Here is a 20,636-nt window from a genome sequence, read left to right on the forward strand (position 1 = left end):
AGTCATCCCAGGCGGAGGGGGAGGTGCCTAGGATGAGGACTTCTGTTTTGTCTGAGTTCAGTTTCAGACGGCTGTGCTTCATCCATTCGGCTACTTCTTTCATTCCTTCATGCAGGTTGGTTTTGGCAGTGTTAGGGTCTCTGGTGAGTGATAGGATCAGTTGAGTGTCGTCGGCGTAGGAGATGATGTTGAGGTTGTGTTGGCGTGCGATGACCGCGAGGGGGCTCATGTATACGTTGAAGAGGGTGGGGCTGAGTGAAGATCCTTGTGGTACGCCGCAGATGACTTCAGTGGCCTCTGACTTGAATGGTGGAAGGCGGACTCTCTGGGTTCTTCCGGTGAGGAACGAGGTGATCCATTCCCGTGCTTTTCCTTGGATTCCGACGTTTCTGAGGCGTTGTAAAAGGGTGCTATGACAGACCGTGTCGAAGGCTGCGGTGAGGTCGAGGAGGATGAGGGCGACTGTGTCTCCATTGTCCAGTAGAGTTCGAATGTCGTCTGTTGCTGCGATGAGGGCGGTTTCAGTGCTGTGCTTGGCTCGGAAGCCGGATTGTGAGGAGTCGAGGGATTTGTTGGTTTCGAGGAATGCGGCGAGCTGGTTGTTGACCGCTTTCTCAATGACTTTGGCCGGGAATGGAAGGAGTGAGATAGGGCGGTAGTTTTTGAGTTCGGTGGGGTCAGCTGTGGGTTTCTTCAGGAGGGCGCTGAGTTCGGCATGTTTCCAGCTTTCCGGGAAGGTTGCAGAGATGAGGGAGCAGTTGATGACGTCTCGGAGGTGCGGTGCTATAATGGAGTCTGCTTTGTTAAAGATGTGGTGAGGGCATGGGTCTGTGGGGGATCCTGAGTGGATAGAGTTCATCAGACGGATGGTGTCCTCAGTGGAGATTGGCTTCCAGTCATTGAGGATGTTCAGGGGGGGTGGGGGTCCTGCAGGGGGTTGGGTGGGTTGGTCTTCGGGTCGGTTGTCGAAGCTGTTGTGGATGTCTGCAATTTTGTTGTGGAAGAATGAGGCTAGGGAGTCGCAGAGGGCTTGAGAGGGGGTGATGTCGTTGGAGTTGGCTGAGGGGTTGGTAAATTCCTTGACGATGTTGAATAATTCCTTGCTGTTGTGGGCGTTGTTATCTAGTCGGTCCTTGAAAGCGGCTTTCTTGGCATTCCGGATCAGTTGGTGGTGTATGCGGGTGGCGTTTTTGAAGGCGTCCTTGGTGCTGGTGGTTGGGTCTTTTTTCCAGGCCTTCTCAAGGGAGCGACAGAGTTTCTTGGATTTCTTAAGATCATCGTTGAACCAGGAGGCCTTCTTGCTGCCTAGTTTGATTTGTCGTTTTTTCAGTGGTGCTAGGATGTCGGCGCTGTTGGGTGAAGTTGGTGGCTGCTTGGTCGGGGTTTGAGGAGTGGGCTGGGGGGTTTTGAAGAAGCGATGAGGAGATCTGGTCGATGGTGATTTTGTTCCAGTTTCTTTGCAAAGTGGGTTGGGGGTGGTTGTTGGATGTGGGCTTGTTGTAGGTAAAGTGAACGCAGCTGTGGTCAGTCCAAAGGAGAGCTGTGGTGTGGCTGAAGGAGACATGTTTGCTGGAGGTGAAGATAGGGTCGAGTGTGTGACCTGCGATGTGGGTGGGGGTAGTGACAAGTTGTTTAAGTCCGAGGTTGGCGAGGTTGTCCAAAAGGGTGGTGGTGTTGCGGTCGTTGTTCTTTTCAAGGTGAAAGTTGAGGTCTCCCAAAAGGATGTAATCCTCGGAGGGGAGCGCGTGTGGAGTGATGAAGTCCGTGATGTCTTCACTAAATTGTGCGCGGGGTCCTGGTGGCCTGTAAAGGAGGGTGCCTCTGAGTGTGGTCTTGGGGTCGATGTGGATCTGGTAAGGGAAGGTAAGGGAAGCAGTTATGCATATGCAATCTGGGAAAGCCACAGGGACAGATGGCATCCCCATAGTTTTATAAAACATACATAGATCTGATAATAATAATAATAATAATAAAAGAGCTTATAAAGCGCCTGGTGACGCCATCCCGGCGTGTCCCCGCGCTGTGGAGAGAGTAGCAGGATGCAGAGGCAGAAGTTATAGGGTGTACAGGTAGGTTTTTAAGACTTTTCTAAAAATAGTTTCTGTTTCAGCTAGTCTGATGTTCATGGGAAGGGCATTCCAATTTTTAGCCGCCAGCACGCGGAAGGAGCGTCCTCCCATCCTGGCCTTCTTTATGCGAGGAATCTTAAGGAGACCAGTTCCCATAGAGCGAAGTGTTCTATTAGGCTCATAGGGTATGGCTAAGTCTTTGAGATATTCAGGGGCTTTCATGGAGTTGATCCTGTAGCATATGAGCAATGCTTTGAAGAGGATCCTTTTTTTTATGGGAAGCCAATGAAGAGCATCCAGGGTGGGTTTAGAGGGAGATCTTTTTGGTAATTTAAGGACTAACCGTGCTGCCGTATTTTGTAGGACTTGAAGCTTTTTCTTGTTCTTTTCAGTTGTCCCTAAAAGAAGCACATTTCCGTAATCTATACGGGAAGTGACTAGTGCTTGGGTCAGGGTGCGTCTGGCCTCTAGCGGAAGAAGGTCTAGAGTGCGGTTTAAGGTTTTTAGCACCCCGAAGCACTTCCCTACCACTTTGTGGACGTGACTGTCAAAGGAGAGTTTGGGATCAACCCAAACCCCCAAGTTCTTGGCTTCCTTGGCAGGGGTAGGTAAAGGTCCTAGACAGGAGGGCCACCAATCCTGAGTCCAGCTGGTATCGCTACCACCTATCACGAGAACCTCTGTTTTGGAGCCGTTAAGTTTTAGGCAGTGTTGGCTCATCCACCCTGCCAGCTCCTGCATGCAGTTCTTGAAGTTGGTTGCAGCTAAAGTAGGAGCTTGGGATAGCGAGATGAGCAGTTGGGTATCGTCGGCGTAGGATACTAATTTTATGCCATACGATTGTACCACATCTGCCAGAGGGGCCATATACAGATTGAACAGGGTAGGGCTCAGGGCAGAGCCCTGAGGCACCCCCTGTTCAAGAGCAATGCTGTCTGAGAGGAATGAGCCTCTTTGGACCTGAAAGCTGCGGCCCAAAAGGAAAGCTTTAAGCCAACCTAGTGCTGTCTTGGTGACCCCAGCTTTGTTTAGACACTGTAGCAAGATGGAGTGTGCTACAGTGTCAAACGCAGCGCTGAGGTCCAGCATGATGAGTGCCATTGTGTGACCCTCATCTGCTCCTGCCCGAAGAGTTTCAGTCGCTCTTAGGAGAGCTGTCTCCGTGGAGTAGTTCGTTCTGAAACCAGATTGGGATCCATGTAGGGAGTGGTTGGATTCTAGGTGGACCATCAGTTGTTTGTTTGCAATTTTCTCGGCCACTTTCGTGAGATAGGGGAGGAGGGAGATAGGTCGGAGATTTTCTAAGGTATCCTGACTGATGTTAGGTTTCTTTTTAATAGGCCCCCATACTACGAGAAGTCTATGAAGACGCGCTGGACACAGGACCTCTCCCTCCCTCTGAGAGAGTCCCTCATCACCTCTTTTTTTTAAAACCAGGGAAACCGCCACAGCAGTGTGATTCCTACAGGCCCCTGTTGCTGCTTAATTGTGATGTGAAAATACTTGATAAGCTACAGATCTTCAGCGAGACGTCGGGCCTGTACATGAATCCACGTAAGTCCACCCACTGGGTGTTGGGGAAGGGTCCGCCGGTCGGGGACTGGGCAACAGAGGTCCAGCAGGCCGCGGGAGGAATTAAATATCTTGGGGTGTTTCTTACCAAGATCCCGGCGGTTGCCTGGGAACTCAATGTGATGCCGGTCTGGGAGCGGACGCAGGCGGACATCAAGGTGTGGTCCCGAATGCCGTTGACCATCCATGGCAGGTCGGCCATATTTAAGATGGTGGCCCTGCCCAGGCTGCTATATCAATTGTAGAACCATCCATACCAGATCGTGCCCATATGGTTTAAGCGCGTAAACTCGGTCCTGGGACAGTTCCTCTGGGAGGGTGGCTCTGTCAGGGTGGCTCTGCGCGCATGCTTTCGCTCCACGTACGGGGGGGGGACTGGCGACATCAGACGTGCTTTCCTATTACCAGGCGTCTCATCTTCTTGTCCTAAATGACTGGTGGTATGGGGACAGGGGAGACCCGACCTATGCGCTGGAGAGACTACAGATGGAACCCCATACGCTTCACACATTGCTCTATGCGCCAAAAATGCGCAGGGCCCTGCCGACGATGACACATGTTGTCTTCGACGTCTGGCAGCGGGCACTGAGGCGGATGGGTTGGTGGCGAACCCTGACGGAGGAGACACCCCTTTGGCGCAATGGCCGCTTCCCAGGCCTTGCTACCCTGGAGGGATTTGCGGGTTGGGATGCTATCGGCATTTCTAGGTTGGGCGACGCTATCGCTGGGACGACGCTTAAATCGTTCCAGGAGTTGCGAGCGGAGTTTGACATGCCTAGCACACAATTTTTGCGATACTTGCAATATCGTCATGATCTGACTCTGGATCTGGTAGGCCTTGACTGCACTTCCGGAGTTTAGTCCACTGGAGGCCCGGGTCTTCATGGGTGAATTGAATTCCCAAAAAATTTCTCGCATATACCAATCCCTGATCATACATTGCTCCTCTGACCTATGTTCACTTAAGGAGAAATGGGAGGAGGATGTGGGGCCCCTGGAGGAAGAAGATTGGAATGAGGCGCTGGCGAGTTCTCGACGCGCAGCCATCTCGATTCGCCTCAGATTGATTCAATTTAAATACTTCCACAGAGTGTACTACACACGACAGAGGCTATGGAGGGCGGGACTTATTGCATCCCCAGTGTGTACCCGGTATGAGAGCGAGGAAGGTACGTTTCTTCATACGGTGTGGAGTTGTGGGCGCCTGGAGAGGTTCTGGCGTGGTGTTTGGACTTGGCTGGATGAGGCACTCGGATGGGTGCTCCCGCGTACCCCGCGCTTGGGCTTACTACACGTCCTGGAGGGAGTGGGGGGCAATCTGTACAAGCGACATCTATTACTGCTGGGACTAACCATAGCTAAGCGCGACGTATCAAGGGCCTGGAAGGACCTGCAACCCCCATCACTTCTCGCTTGGAAGAGAGGCCTGGACTTTTGTATGGGGATAGAGAGGCCCATATTCCAGGCCCGCTGCTGCCCTAGTAAGCACTGTAAGATATGGAAAAGGTGGGCAGACTACAGGGGACTCTGGCTAGAGCCCCCAGTGGAGCAGGATCCAGATCCGGACCTATGAATGAGTGTGATGACAGGATGGATGCGTGTGAAAGGCTTGATCGATCGACTACCTTGCGGGGGGGAGGTCCCGGGTGGGTTAGGAGGGGGGGTAGGTAGGGATGAGGGTAAGGGGCACTGGGTGGGGGGGCTAGTTTCCTGTAATTGTTCCTATTGTTTTACTCATGAAAAGTAATGACGGATTGCCTTATTGTACAACTTGATTGATACCTGACAGATGTCTCTGGAGTACAGAGTTCTGTAGCTGTATATATGATCTGTCAATAAAATCTGTTTAAAAAAAAAAATACTTGATAAGCTTATCGCCACGCGACTCAGTTTGCTCATGGAAAACGTAATTCTACCCGACCAGTCAGGCTTTGTCCCCGGAAGGGAGACATCCCACAACTTGAACACTTTTCACAGTCTTAAATAACGTCTCGTCGGAATCGCCTTTGGCGGCTGTTTTTTTAGACTCCACAAAGGCTTTTGATTCAATAGAGTGGAACTATATATTTGGAGTGATGTCGCGCATGGGTTTCCAGCACCTTTTGCTCTCATGGATACAATTGTTGTACTGCTCGCCAGTCGCTAAGGTGGTTATTAACGGCAGGGTCGCCCAAGGATTTCCAGTCACGAGGCACCAGGCAAGGCTGCCCTTTGTCGCCTTTTACTTTTTGTGATCGCTGTTGAGCCACTGGCGGCAAAGCTGAGACACCATCAAGATAAAGCGTTGAGATGTAACATGAGGCAGATATTGGTATCCCTATACGCAGATGATATCACGATCTATATACGCGACCCGCAACAAAACCTGAACCCCATCCGTAGGCATTCATGGTTTTCGGGAAGCTCTTGGGGGTTTAAATAACCTGGGGTAAGTCTTGTATTTTCCCTCTCACTGATGCGACAACACGCTTTCCACTGGACTATCCAGTGGAATGCTGTGAAGATGAACTGAAGTACTTGGGCATCCACATAACAAGGGACCGGGACGCAGGGATGTGGAATTCCTATAGCCCGACGCCCAGGACATGTTGTTGGGGTCAAGGGCAACACGTTTTTATGTTTAATCTGTTCTTGGGACAAGTAGGCCCAACCCCCCTGCAGCACAAACCATTTGGCTGCCAGTTTGCAGTACCACATTATGGATCCAGGAAGGAGACTATCTGCAGTTAAGGTAATATTTTTGCCCATATGTTACTGAGGTTTAAACTTGTATTTATGGTTCATTAATTAAAAGCCTTTATTATTCGGTGAGCACTCTAATTAAAGTGTTGACTACACTGCTGACAGTGGTTCCTGTACAAAAATGTTTGCACACGTTTTCAAAGAATAGCAAAATGAAGCTATGTATAATGCTCCTAGAATGCTCTCTGATTTGATGCAAATATTTGCAAAAGCCTGAAATCAAGATTGATGATTCTTTGCTTTCAAAATAAAATGTTCATAAAAAAATGAAAGCAGGGAAAAAAAACATTTAGCTAAACTACTGTAAAGTTTCAGGTACCCTTTCTTTGCATCATTTAGTAACGTGTATGCTAGTGTTTCCCAAAAATATTCATAACGAAAAATCAGTGTAACCTGAGGGGATATGTACCACAAGGGGAAATTTTGCATGATTGAACATATCTTTCAAGGCTTACAACAAACCCATTAGACACCTTTCTGTACATTTGTCTTAGACTAGGAATCCGCTCTATTACCCCAGACTTCCCTGCGGAGCCACCGGTCCTTGCACCACTGCAACTGGCACTCCAGGGCGCGACAGCCAAATGCCTGGTATCATCAATATACCGTACAGTGCATACACAGAGGAAGGAACCAGCCGCATTGGCGAGAGCGCGATGGGACCAGGAGTTGGGTACTGCTCTGACTGATGAGCAGTGGGAATTATGTTCATTACAGACTGAGCAGGTGTCAGCTAGTAGTAGGCTAAGAATAATTCACTATACATTTTTACACAGATTAGATTACATCCCAGCCCGAATGCACAGATACAAACTAAGGGAGACTGACACATGTGACAGATGTCTAACCCCTGGAGCGTACCTTCTGCATCTGGCGTGGGAATGTACTGGGATATATGCATAGTGGATGCTCGTTTTTGAAGCTTTGTCTCTAATGGTAAAAATACGGATTGAGCCGGCACCGCTGATGGCCCTATTGGGTTATGTATTGCAAGCAGAGCACCAAAAGTTTATGATGGCTAAGAGAAGAGTGGCATGCCATTGGGGTAGGGGAAGAGCACCCAAATTCAAAGTGTGGATTAACGATCTAATCTATTGTCAGGAGCAATTTTCGATATATGCGGAACTGTTGCCTGTTTCCTCCAGACCCAAGGATATATGGGCCCCACTGCAATGTTATTTATTTATTGTCGCACTCTCAAACGGATCCCCCACAGACTGATGGGCCTTCTCACGCACTATAGCGCATTGCGCACATGTCTCTGCTATGCCTAGAGTCCCTTGTAGGAGTGGTATGTCAATGTATTGAGCTGACAATACGATGATTGCAATTATTCACTTTGTTCAGATGCGCCTGAAATGAGGCGAGGTAGGCCACTACTTTACTGTGCATATTACTGTTGTATGATGTTCACGACCCTTAAAGCCAAGCCCGGACCTGTAGTCCCATTTTTCTTTTATACTCTTTGTTCTGATGTAACCATGCCTATGTTCTTTTTGTGCTGAGGGACAACAGAGACCTTAATGACTGACTACCTGCTACAATATAGAACATTGTTACTAAAAGCTGTATATTGATCTGAAAATTATTACATCAAGATGTTGAGAGTATGTACCATGTTTGGGAAAAAAATCAATAGTTCAAAAAAAAAAATGTAGAACCCCAGTCTGGATCTCTCTCACCATAGAGAATGCAGTCTTCAGCATTAGCCATATCACATGGATCGGAAGACTCTTCCTGTGACCATGGACTCATATGTGGGGCTAAACCTTCAGTCCATTCTGTTAAATTGGTCACAGGCTACAACACTGTACCAACTATATTACCCTGCGTGACTATATCACTGGGGTGAATTCAGTGCCATGTAGGACTGATTGGACACTCAAGTGCTGTATTGGTCTATCATGTAGTGTCAACTCTCCTATAACTTCACAAGATCCTTTACTGGGATCTTGGTGGCAAAGTGTTCCCTGAAATCACAACCGTCGGTTTCCTAGCCTTTGGAGATCAAAGTATTTCACCCATGTCGTCTACGCGCCTATACATTGACTGTACTCTATTTGCCATCCTCCCAATACTTCCCTGAATCTGTCCTGACAAATTATCCCAACGTCCTTCTCTCTTTGCTTCCCTTGCATCTCTTCTATCCTCACTTTGCGATAACCATTCCTGAACACTGGTGAAACTGACATGACCTTCTGCCAAGGTGGAAAGTTATCATCCGTCCTCCTAAAAACCTCATTGCTTTCTGGAGATACTGGCCATCGCGCCATATTAACAGCCCTGTCTACATAGTCATTTCACCTAGCATCATCTGCACCTCTTTGTTGTGAGGTAGATATTCGCTCCTTCACTATCCTTCCAAGTAATATCTATCTTTTGTAACCAGTACAATGTTGTTTATGAAACAAGTGACTAAACTGTCTTCTGTACCCTGCTGTTCACCTCTACCCTCCTAGGGAGAGGCTGGATCTAATTGCAGTGTAAACTGTGCTTCTTATTCTTCTGAAAACTGAATCACCCACCCTTACTTGTTGTCTGTGAGTACTTGTTTGTCTTGGTTTTAACATCTGTGGGGCAACACTAGGGGATTCTTTCAGGGATTATGAGGGGTCTCGACCTCATGATTCGCAAATCCCACTGCGGCTTCCTGTAGCTGTGCCAATGGATAAATACCAGTTACCTTGGGAGGGGGGGGGGGGGGGGGGGAATATTTGCAGATTCATATAGAATGGGAGACCAGAGAGGGTACTAGATGTGTCCTTTTCACAGAAGACACTCCACAAGGCTAAAGTGGCTTCTCACTTGTGCAATTTAGCTCCTATGTATTTACTCCTAAGGTGTGTAACGATGTGCTCTAATATTTTGTCATCAAATGTCCCTTTCTTTGGCCAGGGATATGTGTATTTCTGAGTCACTTTAAACCATTTTTTACAATACTTTAGTAACCTTTTCTGATCACCTGGAAAGGACTTTTGCATGCGTTCTAAATGAGTCTTCAAAGTCCCCAGTATTCCTAGCAGTTTTATAATCTAACTTTTATCTGTCTATTTAATATTTCTTTTTATTTTACACTAGTCCTCACATGTAAGAAATTCATCAATGTGTCTTTTTAGTCCTATATTTAAACATTATACAACACAACAGCATTATGCAATGACCTCACTCTGTGGCCACATAACTATTCACATGCATACACATTCCTCATCAACATATTTTAGAAATCTAAACACTTCAAATACTTCTAAATATTAATCACAATTGTTTGACTGTAAACTAAATTGGTAGCAACTGGTCACTTCCCACTGCGATCAAGAAAATATAACCCTCGAACTATGCATCTCATAGACAATGGAATGACTTCTGGACATTGGGTCTAGGACAGTAATTTGAGTTTTCAGATTGAAATTGGAGGTAAAGTTTAAAGATTTAGGCCTTTCGGCCATCACTCTGTCAAAATATTGGAACGCATATTGGACTCCCATCTTCAAATCCCCTACATTGACCATTTCCAAATTTATATTGGGATAAACACTCTACCCTCTATGCAGCGGGTTAACTTAATATTGTGCAACACTTGTACACAATCTCACATGTTTTAACCTTATTTACGTTCCATCTACCTTTACCAGTCCCAAAGAGACAAGTCATACAATCTACAAAACCATAAACTCAGTCTGCATTGTCCTCACCTTAAAGACAGCAATCTCCTGGTCCTACCTGCTCCTGTGAAGAGGCAGAAGTTTACGCAACACTATCTGCTAACCTCATCAAAGATTTGCTATGATCTATGCAGCGGGGTAGGTGGTATTCCCTGGCTCTCTTCTGCAAGCCATCTGAGTAAAAATAAGCTACATCCTGAGCTGTAACCACTTACAAAATCCTAACTAGATCAGCCTGCCTCACAAAGTTTTACACCAGGAATGTCCTAAATAGGGGAGGCATACCAGGCCTTACAACAGGATAAATTATGATTAATATACATATATTCTCCCCAGGGATTTTCAGTCCTGATGAGACCCTTACACTACAAATAGGGTTAAAACGTCACCTCCACCAGAGGTACAGTCACTAAGTGGAAACACTGGAAGAACAGATTGATCGAGACGTCCCGGTCTATACCAATAACCTTTGTTTTTAAGTACAAAGCCACTTTATTGTCACTTCTTTGGTTATGGTAGCTCTACTTGGGTTTTTTCTATCACTAAATCTTTATTACTATCTCACCGAAAGCAGTCTAATATTAAGGAACAGCTTGTAACTTCTGGCTGAATTGTACTAAAACTCATTGATTGGGGAAAAGGGGAAACTAACTTGTGAATTTGCAAATATGCAGTGCATTTTTTTCAGCTCGTTTGCAGCTGTTCTTTACCTGAAGATAAAGTTCAGCTTGGTTTTCTGAGCTACCTGAAATTACTTGTGTTCTGAAAGAGTCAAAGCAGATTAAGAGCTTTGTGTTCTGGATATGGAAGGGGTTCCTTAGAATATTTTCATAATCAGTCTATTTGAGTATCAACACTACTTGCTATTTTATCCATTTTCATATTCTTGGAAAGTTAACTGTTGTGTAGCCCTCCTTAGCCACAAAGGAGGATTCAGACATGTTTCTGGCTTGGACAGAATGTCAGTCCTCTGGAAAGTACAGGATGGGTTGAGGGTGGGCAATGCGATATGTGGAGGAAGGTTGTACTGGCCACCAAGAATAATCCGATGTAGGAGACTTTCCCGGGCCTTAATAATCGATAGCATAGGTGCTCTTTTTGCCGTAGGGGAATGGGTGTGAGGGGAGGATCCTATCCTTTTTATGTTATCATGAACTACCTGCCATTAAGCTCCCTAACCCTGAGAGGGATTACCATTTTTACTTCTGTTTAACATTAATTTTCATTTTTGTTTCCTTTGTAGGGAAAATAAGGAGCAGACTGATTCAGTGTCACTATGTTGGAAGGCAGAAGGAAACAGCATTTTACAAATTGATGGAGTAAGGTCATTCAATTTTGGTAAGCCCAAAATATTTCATACAAGTATAATTAAAGTTCCACTGATGCTGGATTTAAAATAGAGCATTCGCGAATGGTCATAGAATATTTAGATGAGCAGGATTGTGCTAGCAACAGTACGAAATAATACATTTTATGTTTTATACCCAAGATAACTGTTTAAATAGAAAATCACTCGCTTGTTCTCTAGATTTGGGAGGTGACGCAGAGGAATTAAAAAGGTTTGTGCCATTTACTATGCTTCCAAACTTCTGGACCCAGATTGCAACCGGAATATCAGATTTACTACAAGAATATATAGCATAAACTACTAAGACAATTGTGTGTGGCACAGGAGATGGTATGCCACACTCAAACCCATGTTTTGTCCTATACCAACCAAAACCACTACAAAGTAGCGTACAATGTATCATAAACAATCACAAAACTCCCTGCCTGTAGTTTGTTTTGTGTAATGTTATATGTAATAGTATTGTGTACATGTCTTGATAAATTGTAAATCATAACCTGTACGTATGTTACATACCATTTTATGGACGTTTTTAATTTACAACCGTGATGATGTCCTAAGGAGCGAAAAATGTTGGCTGGGCTGATGTGCAATTTGTTTGAACGAAAATTTCAACCAAGGTGGATTTGATCTGCATGCAAGAGTCTCGAGGAATTTAATTGAACTTTCTTTATTGATATATTTGGACATTGCACTTCATTAAACTTTTCCTAATGCACCAAATGGAGATAAATTTATGATACATTGTACACTCCCTTTTGGTTGGTATTGGATTATCTGTAACGTCTAAGCAGTGGGGTCACAAAGTTGAGGGTATTTAGGACCTACAATAATAGAACAAACCATTAGTGCGACATCGAATGGCCCCCACTGCTATTGCATAGTTGCTACATATTTTGTCTTTAACGCTGTTTCAGTGGCTGGGTTATGTATTGCTTTAGAGTGGATTAAACCACCTCCATATAGGGAAGTGGTAGAATTTGCTATACTGTAAAGGTTAGAGGTGGCATTAAATCTTGTAAAAGGAGACCATTATATTAGATTGAAAAATAAGCAGGGACTGGTCATTATGTCTGCTCCTGATTAGTAAGGTTTGTCTTACCCAGAAATCGAATATACAGTGTTTCATCTTTACACGGACTGTTGGTATGTGGTATATATATCTTCATAATATTTAACATGCATTTCTTTTTCTTTTTTTGTTCCATTCATTTATATTAAAAATGTATACATACATAGAAGGATGTGGTTACATTATCATGTATCAAATAAAAAACCAACATCCACTAAAGCCTGTCTTGTACCACTCTTATGAATACAGAAGATATTTTTCTCTTGGGAAATTGCCCCTTATTTTGGCATTGCTCCCATAGTTTCTAGTTCGCTGAACGGCCACTTGTCTTTTTTTTTTTTTTTAAATAAACATTTAATTTATTATTGCTGTTTCTGTGCAAAAGAATTTTAAATGTGGCCTCTGTTAAAAATCCCGCTCCCAGCGCAGCAGATTTAGTGTTGACGCTGTGGGAGGCAGGGCTCTAGGAAGCCATATTGGGGGGGGATTAAGGGTTGCGCTCGAGCTGGTGGACGCCTCCCACCTGCCTCTAGAGTGAATAAAAAAATTACGTCTTCCCGTCCGCGCAGCGGGCGCGACGGCGGCGCGCCAAAGGCAAGCCCGTCTGCGACCGTCCGCACCGGACGAGACCAGGGGCCACAATCCCTGCCCCTTTTCCAGGTTATTCTAGGGGATATAGCTCCAACGAGTTACTCAGCATGCGACCTCCAGCAAAGGTATTATGTAATCACTCTTATCACCCTCTAAATCTGCCACCTCAATGTCAGTATTGCAACACCTATTTTAAAGCTATTTCCACTACTAAGACCCAGCATATCTACAAGATGTTTCTTCTCAATTGCAGGTCCCTGCCCAAGCATCAAATAGAATTATCCTTGTTACTTGACGAGCTAAACCCGGATATATTCTTTCTCACTGAGACATGGCTGACTCCGCACTCGTAACCCGACATAATACAAGCACTGCCACAGGGATATCAAATAGCAAGAATAGACCGCTCAATTGGGAAAGGCGGTGGATTAGCAATAATATTTAAAGATCAATAGATCTGCCGCTGCTCCCCCAGCCCTTTTTTGGACTGCGAAAGCATGTCCTTTAGTCTGGAGCTTTCGCCAAACATTAGCTTTTCTGGAGCACTGATTTATCATCCTCCGGGACCGGTCAATCAGTTCCTGTGCTCTTTGCCCTCAGTAGTCGCAGATCTCGCTGCCACTGCTGCTAATTTCACGCTGTTGGGCGATTTGAATATGCACTTTGATGACATTGGGGACCACACGGCTCGAGTTAATCGCTGACTTTTCTGCGTTACTGCTAGCTCAGCTTGTCTCACTACCAACACATACCAAAGGGCACTTGCTTGATCCTGTGTTCAGTAACTGCCCTGATTTGAAGGCAGAGCCTCCCACCGCGCTCCCGTGGACTGACCATTGGTTAGTCCCTCTTATTTGGAACAACCACAAACAACCTGCATTGACACCAGGGCCACGGGAAGCACGAAACTGGTCCAAACTTTCACCTGACAAGTGGGTCGATGAGTTACAAGCCACAATACCATCCATCAACGCGGATCCCTTGATAGCTAATGATGAATTCAACAACTGGATAACTAAATCACTGAACATCATACTCCCCGTTAGGAAAACTCCAGCAAAGAGATCCAGGACCTCGGCCCCTTGGTATTCGGAGGAGCTTAGGGACATCAATCGCAAGTGTAAAAGGCTAGAGAGAAAGTGGCGTCTGGGTTACACAGACCCAGACAAAACCTTGTCTAGAAAATCCATCAGTGACTACAAGAAGGAGATAAAGAAAGCTCAAACCCTGTACTACACACAAAAAATCTCCGAAGCCAGCTCTAGCTCTAAGGAGATCTACCGCATTGTAAAGAGTCTTACTAAACTACCTCAGCCCCCCGTAAATAGTGAAGACTTACAAGCTCGCTGTAGTGATCTAGCAGACTTTTTTTTACAACAAAGTGGATCTCATCTACTCATCATTTTCAAACACCATTTCAAATGCTCCAGTAGACATCTTGGCAAACTCATAAGCAGGATAAACTATGTAATCGGTCATCTGTGCTGGCTGAGCTCCCTCTGCTACACCCGGACCTACTTGCCACTTTAATGAAGCAAGTAAAATCAGGTTCTCCCTGTGATCCTGCACCCCCGAGTTCCCTAATGGCCGTTAGCCACACTATCCTTCCTGTTATGTTGGAGGTACTTAATGCCTCAATCTCCACTAACACGGTCCCACCAGCATGGAAAGAGGCTAGGGTGAGGGCACTCGTGAAGAAACCTAACATGGACATAAATAACTTCAGTAATTACCGTCCCATTTCCCTGCTCCCTTGGATCAGCAAGATACTAGAGAAATACATCAACAGTCTTTTGACCAATTTTCTAGAAAACAATCAGTTGCTTGACCTTTCACAAATGGGTTTCCGCCCCAAACACGGGACGGAATCTGCTTTGCTGGCAGTTCTGGAGGAAACTAGAAGAATCTTAGAAAGAGGAGGATCGGCGGCAGTCATCCTCCTCGATCTAAGCGCTGCTTTTGACACAGTGAATCATGAAATCTTATTGCAGCGTCTCTATGACATTGGAATCCAGGGAGGAGCGTTGAAATGGATCAGGTCTTTCCTGAGTGATAAAACCTTTCAGGTTTTTGAGGGAAACCCTACCTCCACCAGCAGACCTTTGGGCTGTGGGGTCCCGCAGGGCTCCTCGCTTAGCCCGACGTTGTTTAACGTCTATTTGAGGCCGCTGGCTGGGATCGTCCGTCCATATGGTATTAAGAGCATTACCGATGGGGACGATACCCAGCTAGTGGTCTCTCTGACGCAGGCCGAGGTATCTGCGGCCATGGTGGATTTGGCAGGCTGCCTGAGCGAAGTGAACAGCTAGATGACCCTGTCTTGTCTCAAGCTTAATGGGGACAAGACGGAGATCATGCTGTTGGGAAGCTCGGCTCCATCCTCGGTGGGCTCGATTTGGCTAGCCTGTCTGGGCTCTCCTCCAGCTCCCAAGAATGCCATTAAGAGCCTGGGCATTTGGCTGGATAGGTCCCTGACTTCAGGTTATCAGGCCACCAATCTATCGGCCACCTGTTTTGGCCTTCTCAGAATGTTAAGGAGGATACTTCCCCTTTTGCCATTCAAGGCCAAACAAACCGTCGTACAGGGACTTTTAGAACCGGCTGTCTCTAGTTGGCAGAGGTATACACTTCTGACAAATAGGGACACACCTTTTCTAGTCAGGGCAAGGGGATCACACCCTTTGATAACCCTTACTCACCCCCTCGGTAGCTTGGCAGAGCAGATAGACTTATCTCGGAGGCTGTGCGTTAAGCATTTATGACCACATACAGTAATAAAGTGAAGGCACTACAAATGGACACGACACAGTAGTATTATAAAAATAAGTATTTTTATATAAGGCTTAGCACAAGACCAAATAACGACAAAAATGTACACAATCTTAATAAATACTCTGGGAAGGAAAAAATAGTTCAAAGGTAGTTCTTCTTTTAGCACAAAGTCTTTAGTATCAAAGCAAATCTTCTTCTTCTTGGAAACAGTTCTTAGCAACAGGGTAACTCACACGGGAGCTACATGACGTCGAGGCAAAGTTAATCCAAAGGTTCGGCGTCGACCGCGAGGAGCGCTACGTCGAGCCCGGAGTCGCACGGACCCCCAACAACACAGTACCTTAGGAAAATGAAGCACACGATGATCAGCGGCGTCGAGCAATTCGGCGTTGCGTCTTCGGTGTCGATCAGGCCTCAGCAGGCGTCGTTGTCGATGATGCGGTTGCAAAGTGTGAGCAGCGCTCACGGCGTCGAGAGGGCACGAGGGCGATGCGATCAGCAGCGGTGCAGACACGAGGTCCCTTGGAGCTGGAGCCATACTCCCACTCACTGGCGTTGCTGCTGGCGTCGATCGGGCCCGGCGGCCGGTCGTCGAGGAAGCGGGACACTGGGGCCGTTACCCACTATGTCGAGCTGGATTCGGCGACGTCCGTCGGCGTCGAGATTGCTGGTTCTTTCAGAGGTGCTGGATTCACAGGTTCCAGCAAATAGCACTTTAAGCAGATAAAGTCCTTTAGCCCTGTGACTTCAGCAGGAGACTGGCACTCTTCCAGTCCTTGGAGATTTTCTTAGCAAGCGTGAGAGTACACACACAGTTCCTCTCTCCTGGTTCCTAGGCAAAAATAAAGAAGCACTGCAGGATTCCCCCCAGCAAACAGCACACTGGCAGAAGGGGTAGGCAAGTCCTCAGATCAGCAGGCCTCTTGTCCTTGGTTACAGGGTTCCTTGTCAGAAGTGATCTAAATTCTTGGTTCAGGGGTCCTGCTCTTATACCCCTTTTCGGCTTTGATCCCTTTGTCCATGCAGGGGAATTTCCCAACATCCTGGGTCTGTTGTGGGTGGAGCCAGGCAGAAGCACCTGGCCTATTCATTGCGCAGGGATGGGTCCTCAGACGCCCAGCAGGAGGTGGAGCCAGCATTGACACTGGCAGGAGCAGAGCTATCTGCCTCCTGGCAGGAGGTGGGGCTAGGATCGTCCATGGCAGGCACAGAGCCATCAGCCGCTTGGCAGGAGGTGGAGCCAGCATTGTATTGGGCAGGGCAGGCTATCAGCAACTACTCTCCCCCTACTCTCAACTCAAATGTCCCACCCATCCCACACTGACTCATCCAGACCTGTGGAGCCACCCAGCTCCTGTCACACACACGCAAGACCAGCAGAAACCAGATATGGTTAGACAAGAAAATAGACACTTTCTAAAAGTGCTATTTTCAAACCCAGAGTCCAAAAACCATCCACACCAACGGATGCGTAATTAAACCCCGAGTTCAGGGATACCAAACTCGACATTGCACCATGCTCCCCGAGCCAGCTAGGATCATAGCACTAATAATCCCGGTGGCCCATCCTAACTAATGGAGAGCAGGCTACCTCGCAATAGTGAAGCACGAAGATGGCTGTAATTCACTATTAGGACATGCCAACTTGGTCAGGCGTGTCCTACCTTATACTTACAATGCACCCTGCCCGTGGGCCTACCATAGAGGTGACTAACATGAAGTCAAGGGAAGGTTTGAGGGGCTGGCAAGTAGGTATACTTGCGCAGCCTGCGTGACAGCACTAGGCTGCACGTGGGTCTCTCAATGACCGACCCGTAGACATTCTTTTACGAGGCCGCTCTTGTGGGTGGCACAACGCGTGCTGCAAGCCCACGAGCGGCATTTGTATTTACAAGCCCTGGCACTCCTGGTGCACTAGACTAGGGACTGACAGTAAACCAAATCAGCCAAACATGGATACAATCGATACATCAATTTAACATCGGGAGCACTTGCGCTGTGGCACTGATCAGCAGTGGCATGGCGCCCAAAGCATATACCAGCAAAAACATCGTAAAACAGTGGAGGCAAACAGAAAAAAATGGAGGAGAGACTCAAGCCAATGATGTCAGGTCTAACACGTGTCCCCTCCAGCTGAAATGTGGGGAGAACTACCCTTGACCTAGGGAGTCCTCATCACTAAGGCGGAAAAATCTGGACAGACCATCAGCATTGGCGTGATCTGTACCAGGGCGGTGTTCCACCGTAAAGTCCATCCTCTGTAAGGAAATGGACCACCTCAACAGTTTCGGATTCTCACCCCTCATCTGCATCAACCATCTGAGGGGCCTGTGGTCTGTCTGAACCCGGAAGTGAGTCCCAAACAGGTAGGGTCTTAGCTTCTTCAGCGCCCAGACCACAGCAAATGCTTCTCTCTCTATCGCACTCCACCTCGTTTCCCTGGGAAGTAACCTCCTACTGATGAAGGCTACAGGCAAGTCTCGGCCCTCTTCATTCACCTGAGCTAGAACAGCCCCCACGCCATGCTCTGAAGCGTCCGTCTGGACAATAAATTCTTTCGAGAAGTCGGGTGCCTGGAGTATAGGTGCTGTGCACATTGCAGTTTTCAGGGTGTCGAAGGCCGTTTGACAGGCATCAGTCCAGATCACGTTTCGTGGCTGCTTCCTGGAAGTCAGCGAAGTCAAGGGGTGCACAATGTTACCGTAATCCTTGACGAACCTCCTGTAATAACCCGTGAGTCCTAAGAAGGCTCTCACCTGAGTTTGGGTTTTGGGCGTCGCCCAAGCCAGGATGGTATCAATCTTGGGTTGCAGGGGGGCAACCTTGCCGCTCCCTACTTGGTGCCCCAAGTACACCACCGAACCCTGCCCAATCTGGCACTTACTGGCTTTTATTGTGAGGCCTGCTCCGCGCAGGGCCAACAACACTTCCTGGAGGTGGCGCAAGTGTTCCTCCCAGCTGGCGCTGAACACTGCGATATCGTCCAGGTAGGCGGCACTGAAATCCTCCAGTCCAGCCAAGACCTGGTTGACCAACCTCTGGAAGGTGGCAGGGGCATTCTTCATCCCAAAGGGCATCACCCGGAACTGGTATAGCCCATCTGGTGTGGAGAATGCGGACCTCTCCTTTGCCCCATCAGTCAAGGCGATCTGCCAGTACCCAGACGTTAGATCAAACGTACTAAGGTACCGGGCAGCCCCCAACCGATCTATGAGCTCATCAGCTCTGGGGATGGGGTGCGCGTCAGTCTTCGTGACCGAATTGAGTCCTCGGTAATCCACACAGAACCGGAGTTCCGGTGAAGCACCAGGCGCTGCAGCCTTCGGGACCAAGACCACTGGGCTGGCCCAAGGACTGCTAGAGGACTCAACCACCCCTAACGCAAACATCTTGGAGACCTCCTCCTTAATGTATGCTCGAACCTTGTCAGTCACCCTGTAAGCCTTGTGCTTCACAGGAGGGCTGTCTCCGGTGTCAACGTCATGGACGCACCAATGAGTGACACCCGGAACCAAGGAAAACAGATCCGGGAATCGTCCCAACAGGTGGCGACAATCCTGTTTCTGCTCAAGGGTCAGTGTGTCAGAGAGGACCACACCATCCACTGACCCGTCTTGCTCTTTAGCACACAGGAGGTCAGGAAGAGGCTCACTCTCCTCCTCCATTCCAGCATCTGTAGCTAGGAGCATGCCCACTTCGGACCTTTCTAAGTGGGGCTTCAAACGGTTGACATGCAGGACCCGCAAGGGGTTCCTGGGAGATTTCAAGTCCACCAAGTAGGTGACATCGCTCTTCTTCTCCACAACCTTAAACGGTCCAGTCCACCTGTCCTTGAGCGCACAAGGTTCCACAGGGGACATGACCCACACTTCTTGACCAGGCTGAAGCTCTACCAGAGTGGCGTTCCGGTCGTACCATCGCTTCATCTCCTCCTGGCTGGCCTCCAGATTTGCCTGAGCAAGTTCTCTGAAGCGCCGAGTCTGGTTCCGAAAGACCAGCATGTAGCTGTATACATCCTGGGGAGGTTTCCAGGGAGATTGCTCCCAGCCTTCCTTGACCAGACTCAAAGGCCCTCTTACCGGGTGACCGTACAAGAGCTCAAAGGGGCTGACCCCTAGAGACTTTTGCGGCACCTCACGGTAAGCAAACAGGCATGGCAAAAGGACGTCCCATTTCCGCCTCATTGGTTCTTCAAGACCCATAATCATGCCTTTAAGGGTCCGGTTGAATCTCTCAACCAGCCCGTTTCCTTGAGAGTGGTAAGGAGTGGTGAACTTGTAGGTTACCCCACACTCCTTCCACAAAGACTTCATATAGTTAGAAATGAAGTTGGTACCTCGGTCTGACACCACCTCTCTGGGGAACCCCATCCGGGAGAAAACACCCATCAGTGCCCGTCCCACCACGGGGCCGTCACTGTTCGGAGAGGGATGGCTTCCGGGTACCGGGTGGCATGGTCCACCAAGACCAGGATAAACCTGTTGCCCAGGGCTGTCTTGGGGTCCAGGGGCCCAACAATGTCAATACCCACCCGGTCAAAGGGGGTACTGACCACTGGAAAAGGTTGGAGGGGAGCCTTCTGCTTCCTCCCGCTTTTCCCACTTGCCTGGCAAGTGTGACAAGTCTTGCAATGGATGTCTACATCCCTTCGCATCTGAGGCCAATAAAAATGGGTGACAAGCCTGTCATAGGTCTTGTCCTGCCCCAGATGTCCAGCTTACGGAACGTCATGAGCCAAACCCAGTAGGAAGGCTCTGAAGCGCTGGGGTACCACCAGCACACGGGCTGACCCAGGCTCAGCAGCCTTA

The 20,636-nt window shown here is 47.8% G+C and overlaps 1 protein-coding gene across 1 annotated transcript in view; it reads left to right on the forward strand.

The window, feature by feature from the left end:
• Positions 1 to 20,636, forward strand: part of CENPE (centromere protein E) — a 1,817,274-nt gene that overhangs the window by 57,657 nt on the left and 1,738,981 nt on the right. The window contains exon 2 of the mRNA XM_086962044.1: positions 11,289 to 11,383. Within this exon, the coding sequence (XP_086818170.1) occupies positions 11,289 to 11,383 (95 nt within the window). The remainder of the gene's footprint in view (positions 1 to 11,288; positions 11,384 to 20,636) is intronic.

This window comes from Lissotriton vulgaris, chromosome 3_1 (genome assembly GCF_964263255.1).
Source record: "Lissotriton vulgaris chromosome 3_1, aLisVul1.2, whole genome shotgun sequence".
Classification (NCBI taxonomy): domain Eukaryota; kingdom Metazoa; phylum Chordata; class Amphibia; order Caudata; family Salamandridae; genus Lissotriton; species Lissotriton vulgaris.